The sequence below is a fragment of the Haliotis rubra genome, unplaced genomic scaffold (assembly GCF_003918875.1).
Source record: "Haliotis rubra isolate DU_JTF1 unplaced genomic scaffold, ASM391887v1 Scf400, whole genome shotgun sequence".
Classification (NCBI taxonomy): domain Eukaryota; kingdom Metazoa; phylum Mollusca; class Gastropoda; order Lepetellida; family Haliotidae; genus Haliotis; species Haliotis rubra.
Window position 1 is genome coordinate 490,269 of NW_025767081.1, and position 7,247 is coordinate 497,515.

Consider the following 7,247-nt stretch of genomic DNA (forward strand, 5'->3'; position numbering starts at 1 on the left):
ATGTTGTGGTGTTTGTGCGCGCTTTGAGCATACCCCTTTGTAGTGTGGAGTATTGCGCGGTAAGTACCGCTCAGTATAATTTAAAAACCGAACGCGTTATATAAGTAAATTGACGATGAACCGGAATTTCCTATCACCCCAACCTCTCTGGACGCTGGTTTAGTTCTACTCAATGTCCTCCTTAGTTCTTAAAAATGATTAAAATCGTTTAAGGATACTGTTTTAGTAACATTATGCCGCGCATTGCAGGTGAATGAAATGCACAATATGATACAATTGCCTCAGAGGTTTCCATTGTGGCGAAACCCACGAGCACATACTTGGTGCTTAAAGACCGTGAGACATAATCAGAAAGAACTAGACAACCGACGTTATGATGACAGGTTCAGGGTCGCCTAAATGACGTGCTGACAGACATTGATTGCGGATCCTGAGTCAGCGAAGGGATGTAACCATGCACATTGAATTCCTGGCCCTACATCCCCTCTCAGTTTACAGTGATACACAGCAATCTTAAACTTCACTTCACTCAGATTTTGCCACACAAGATATTTACATGTATCATATACAAGACGCCATCGTCAGAGCTCAGCAGTCCAGGGCCTAGATTTTCGAAGCTCTCTTTGCGCTACATTGGATGTACTATACTACTGTTGTTCGCTAAATTGTAAGCATTTACTGCACTTCGGGCAAGCTGCATATATATACATTTATGCATATGTATATGAAATTGAACCAACTGCATATTGTCTAGATACTTTAATATTGCCAAGATCGGAGTGAAACAAAAACAAACAACTGATTTATATACGTCATCAGGTTTGGAAATGTCCTATTCGGGTAAAGCTGCCCTCCAGCCTGCATGCAGTTGTTTGCTGAGTTGAGCCACCAGAGTGCTGTAGGCGGCATCATAAGCCAGGTTCTTGTTTTCCTGAGGATCGCCATAATGGTCGTACAGTTCCACACCAAACACTTGGGTCCAGTCCGGTTTGTACACAGGTTCTAGGTTGAATTTGACCCACTCTGTGTATCTGTAATGATCGGTGGTCATGCTGTAGCCCATTTGATCTCCGTTGTATTCATTCCTCGGATACTGGGAGAACACAGCCTTCTTCCAGTTGGGACTTGCTGGGTTTGTTATCAGAGGTATCAAACTAGAGCCTTCAGTGCAGACTAGAACGTCGGTGGAGTTTTCTGGACAAAGATTAATAGGAGGTAGACCTGCAGCTTCTACCAGAGTAGGAAACAGATCTACAAACTCGGTGAGTTCTTCAGTCACAATGCCCTTGTCAGTGAGACCCGGCACATGCACCATCATCGGGGCGTGGGTGGCGATTTCAAAGTCCGTGTGTTTGCACCACTCACCGTGTTCCCCAGTTGCCAACCGTGATCTCCCCAGAAGGAGATGATTGTGTTGTTGGCGAGTCCTTGATTCTCCAGCTCCTTGATAATTCGTCCGACTTCGTAGTCCGTGTAGCTGAGAGCGCTGTAGTAGGCTCTCCTCAAGTTGAGGATGACATCGTGTGGGACTGTGGTGTTGATATCTCCCGTAAGATTTAATTTCGCAATGTCATCGTATAATCTGAGCTCTGTATAATTAGTCCATGCGATGTCCGGCATCTTATCAGGAGCGTATGGGTTGGCTGGAAGTCTGATGGAGGACTCGGGGTACATGTCAAAGAACATCTGTGGTGCCACAAAGGGAAGATGAGGTTTGTGGAATCCTTGAGCGATGAAGAATGGACGTTCTCCAGATCTAGCTTGAGGGGCTGCTTCTCTGATCATTTTAATCGAATGGTTATTATTCTGGGTGTCTTGAAGGGAGTCGTTCTTAAGTGCATCCATTGGCACGTTCATCCAGGAATTATGCCCCTTGTATACAAAAAAAGTTGAGTTAAACCCTACTTCAAAATACGGGTCTGTCCAGGAGATCGGGTCGTTGTGGTTAGAAGCATGTCCAGGGTGGAAAATCTTTCCAGCTCCTATCGTTCTGTAGCCGTGTTCCTTGAAATACTGAGGGATGGTGGTGAAGTTACCTCCTACTTCTCTCCAGTAAGCATGTAGATCATATACATGGGTAGTGTCCGGTCTTCGTCCTGTGAGGAGAGATGATCTGCTCGGGGAACACACAGCCTGCTGAACATGGGCTCTCTTTAACAGAAGACTCTTCCGAGCGAGGGCGTCAAGGTTTGGTGAATGTATCGGAGGATGTACAGGACTGGGGAAGTCTTTTCCTTCAAAAACAGAGAGTTCCGGCCTCATGTCATCAGCCACTAAAAACAACACATTCATACGAGCCTGGGCGGCTGTCACCGCCAGCAGCAGAAGAGTCACCCTCAACATTATTGCGTCTAAATCACACTGTGTTCAAGCTGACGAGAATGGATTTATATATCTTCTAGCCTGTGAAGACAACAGACGATTCTTATCACTTGGAATGTTTGAAATTTCATGATTGAAAAAACATAAAATATACTGAAATGCAAAAGTTATTGCAATATGCAAACAACAAATGAAAAAGAACAAACAGAATCAGTGATAAAGATTTAATGAATTGATATTGCATTGAAAAGTCAAATGTTGTAAAGTATTGTAACCATCGACAAGCTCACCTCGCAAATGCATATGATCCACAACATAAGAGGGGATTCATAAGGAAGTTCACACGGTCAGTAGCAAGTGTGTCAACCTTGTGAATTGGTGCAGGGCTGACACCTTCGCCTCTTTGAGGTAATTTAACGTCGAGGCAAGGATATATCATTCCATATGCCAGGAAGAATTTGACAGAGTTTCTGCAGTGTTGTTGGAGTACTCGGACATCGCAAACGTCGCTCCATTTCATCCCAGAACGTCCGTTCACTCTGTCAAGGGCGGTGTAGCCAAGGGGTTATTCACCGGGTTCATTCCCCCATATGGGTACAATGTGTGAAGCCCAGTCGCAAGAGTTGCTCGTAAAAGCATTATTCCAGTGTTGCCAGGATGACATCGACGTCGATGTATCTGTGTCGTCAGAACTGTCCGACGTGGGGGGCACTGAGTGGTATTAATCTGGTATTAATGTAAGACTCCTCCCAGTCTAGGTTGGGTGAATGAGAGGATGAAAACTTGATAAACCTTCACATTCGTCTTAGCATGAACGACAGTAGATTCCAGAAACCAAAACATCAGCTTCCCAGACACTGAGGTCGGCAACAAAAAATGCAGAAAAAAAAATCTAATTCTCGACAAACAACATTTTACACATTTTTCAGAACACGCACCTATCTCCTTATCGTAACATAATTGCATATATCATTTCTTATCAAACAAGCCTGACTATGTAGGGCTTGGTTCTAACTTGTGAACACGTCCATTTTACTGCTGATCTGTTTACGATTTTCACCAAATATTTAACATGTCCTACCCTTCAAACAACAAATGAAACTTCAAGCTTCAAAGACATGCTACTATTTAGCTAAAACACGAGTATGGAAAGTTTGTTTTGCCAATTTGTATCGGTCAGTGTTTTCTCCATGTCCTGAGATGGGCGTTGGGGTAGCCTAGTGGTTAAAGTGTCACGCCGAAGGCACGGGTTCAATTCCCTACATGGGAGTGAAGCCCATTTCTGGTGTGCCCCGTCGTGATATTGCTGGAATATTGCTAAAATCGGCGTAAAACTAAACTCACTCGCTCATTCTCTCCATATCCTGAGATCTTAAATCTGCTATCGTCATGAGTTTTTTCATTGTTAAAAGAGGCAATGTGGCAGCCTAGTTGTTAAAGCGTTCGGACGTCACGCCGAAGACCCGGGTTCGATTCCCTACATTGTTACAATGTGTGAAACCCATTTCTGGTGTCCCCCGCCGAGATATTGCCGGGATATTGCTAAAATCGGCGTAAAACTAAACTCACTCACTCCATATCCTGAAATCTGTAATCTGCTATGGTCATGAGTTTTTTCATTGTCAAAAGGGACTGTGGGGTAGCCTAGTGGTTAAATCGTTCGCTTGTCATGTCGAAGCTCATATTCGATTTTGCACATGACACAAGTGTGAAGCAAATCGCTGCGGATCCCGTATGGTATTGCGGAACAGTGAAAGAAGCGGAGTAAAACTATACTCACTCAGTTTCTTAGTTGATCTACTTAAACTGCAGTATCCTTTACAGCAGTAACAACTGTAGTGTACGACTGTAGGATACGATATACTCTGACCTTGGCTACAGGACCTTTAGGGGCGGTGGGGTAGTCTAATGGTTAAAGCGTTCGCTCGTCACGCCGAAGACTCGGGATCGATTCCCACATGGGCCAAGACTTCGTCATTGTCATTTTGGGTCTTCACAATTCATTGCCTTTACATTTTCGTTGCTAAAACGGTCATATACGGACGGGGGTTGTGGAGTAGTCTAATGGTACTCAGGATCGATTCCCACATGGGCCAAGACTTCGTCATTGTCATTTTGGGTCTTCACAATTCATTGCCTTTACATTTTCGTTGCTAAAACGGTCATATACGGACGGGGGTTGTGGAGTAGTCTAATGGTTAAAGCGCTCGCTCGTCACACCGAAGACCCGGGTTCGAATCCCCACATGGGTACAAATTGTGAAGCCCACGTCTGGTGTCCCCCGCCGTGATATTGCTGGAATATTGCTAAAAGCGGCATCAAACCAAACTCACTCACTCACTACAGGACTTTTAGGGGCCTATTTGCAAACAACGCCGCGCGTGAAGATAAGATTGTTGAGATGATAAATGCATGGTGTTTTGTAGTATCCATGTTTGGTGGTACAGTTGTAAAGATGAACTGCCTCTCTACCTACCCAAACTACTCACATTCTTGCTCACCTTTCAACATTTTCCCTCTCTCCTGCTAATCCATTCAAACACTCTGCCTCTTTCTCAGCAATTTGCTGTGCAGAGTTGTGTCTCTTAGTCACACTAGATAACTATGATCATAGGTTCTGATCCCAGTACCATACACACTCATCACTTTGGACATTTCACCCACATCAAGCTCACAGGTTGTGAAAAAACTCAAATATTGTTAAAATTCAGGCCACATCGGCATAAACATCAAGTGATGTCCACGAATGGGTCACTATGTTCGACAGTGTGGCTCCTCAGAGAGATTCTTGGTACAGTCCTGTCCCACCGACGCTGATGAACTGGATGAATACCAGGTGGATGAATACCAGGTAGAATGAGATGGTAATATCACTTAACCATCCAGGACCTCAAATACAGTTTTGGTCTACATTGAACGTGATATTCTTCTTGGGAAAACGCCATACAAATGGAATGTTATGATTATGATTTTAAAAGAGGTCAAATCGCTTGGCAGAGTTGCGTACCCTTGGAGTGCCAGAAATCAACCCTCGCTCGCTCCCTTCCTCCGTTCGCTCCCTCCCTCCGCTCCACTCCCCGCTCCCTCACTCCACCCCGCTCCGCTCCACTCATCTCCTCTCCACTCTACTCTACACCACTCACTCACTCGCTCATTCCACTCCACTCACTCATTCCTCTCCTCTCCACTCCGCTCCACTCCACTCCGCTTCGCTCCACTCCACTCCGCTCCTCTCACTGACTCACTTCTCTCACTCACTTATTCCGCTCCACTTCGCTCCCCTCACTCGCTCTCGCTCCGCCTCCTCGCCCATTCACTCCTCCGCTCCATTCCACTCACACTCTCCTCCGCCCCGCTCCACTCACTCCTCTCACTCCGCTCCGCTCCACTCCACTCCGCTCCGCTCCTCTCCTCTCCGCTCCACTCTCCTCCGTCCACTCCAATCCACTCCACTCCACTCCAATCCAAACATCGGAAAGTAATCATGCTTGTGATAGTTTTTAAAATCCGCCGTGCGACAAAATGTCGCGTTGTCGCATTGTCGCGCGTCGCGTTTTCGTCAAATACGTTATAATACATACTGTACTCAATATATTAACAAAGCGCGACAACGCGACATTTCATCAAAATGTCGCGTTGTCAGATTGTCGCGTGTCGCGTTTTATTAGAATTTCAAAACTATTACAAGGATGATTATGTTTAGATGTTTTTAAAGGGCTAAGATACTCTGGGATCGAACTCAGAGTAAGAATAAAGGTGGCCGTGAAGTTTGTGGGTTAAGAGTTCTTGGTTAATGGAATGGATGTGTTGAAACTGGCCATTTTGCTGAAAATTATTATGATTGAGTAGGTGTATGTTTGAAACGATACAAGTACATGTGTATCGCTTGGTATATTATTATTATCATAAATAATATAGGATTCCAATAGAATTGAAAAACAGACATCACAACACATTATTGTAATGAAATATCTTGCTAATTTATCAAGTTCCCTAAACCTTGAGTGAGTGAGTGAGTGAGGAGTGAAAGTGGAGAGGAGCGGAAAGGAGCGGAGAGGAGAGGAGTGGTGCGGAGAGAAGCGGGGTGGAGAAGAGCGGAGTGGGGCGGAGCGGAGCGCAGTGGACTGAAGCGGAGCGGAGTGAGAGAGGGAGGGTTGGTTTCTGCCACTCCAAGGGTATGCAGCTCTGCTAAGCGATTTCATCTTTTCTAATATCATAATGATAACAGTCCATTTGTATGGCGTTTTCCCAAGCAGAATATCACGTTCAAAGCCGACCTAAACTGTCTTTGAGGTGCTGGATGGTTAAGTAATATTACCATCTCATTCTACCTGGTATCCATCCACTGCTGGTTGAACAGGGGCAGATGACGGACAAATTCATCAGCGTCGGACAGGACTGTACCAAGAAACTCTGTCAGGAGCCACACTGTCTAACATAGTGACCCATTAGAGGACTTCACTTGATGTTTATGCCGATGTGGCCTGAATTTTAACAATATCTGAGTTTTTTCACAACCTGTGAGCTTGATATAGGTGAAATGTCCAAAGTGATGAGTGTGTATGGTATTGGAATCAGAACCTATGATCATAGTTATCTAGTGTGACTAAGAGACACAACTCTGCACAGCAAATTGACCTTGAAAATTGTCGCTATGTCGCGTGTCGCCCTTTGGAGGAATGAATATATATATTATTCATGGGCGAAATGTTGCGTCGTCGCATATCGCGTGTCGCGTGTCGCGTTTTGTTTAATTTTGCTTGTATTTGAGAGGGCGACAACGCGACAATGCGACAACGCGACAATGTCCCTTCCAGGATTCCATAGGTGTCCCCCGCCCTGATATTGCTGGAATAGCGGCGTAAGACCATACTCACTCACTCACTTAGCCACTCACTACTACCGCCCGTGCACACTCACTCACT

The 7,247-nt window shown here is 45.1% G+C and overlaps 2 protein-coding genes across 2 annotated transcripts; both read right to left on the reverse strand.

Annotated features, from left to right (window-relative positions):
- Positions 1-744: 744 nt before the first annotated feature.
- LOC124287483 (iduronate 2-sulfatase-like) lies at positions 745-2,360 on the reverse strand. The gene has a single exon (XM_046724039.1). The coding sequence runs from the start codon at positions 2,341-2,343 to the stop codon at positions 1,315-1,317; it is 1,029 nt and encodes a 342-aa protein (XP_046579995.1). The 5' UTR covers positions 2,344-2,360; the 3' UTR covers positions 745-1,314.
- Positions 833-1,315, reverse strand: LOC124287448 (ulvan-active sulfatase-like). The gene has a single exon (XM_046724000.1). The coding sequence runs from the start codon at positions 1,313-1,315 to the stop codon at positions 833-835; it is 483 nt and encodes a 160-aa protein (XP_046579956.1).
- Positions 2,361-7,247: the final 4,887 nt, after the last annotated feature.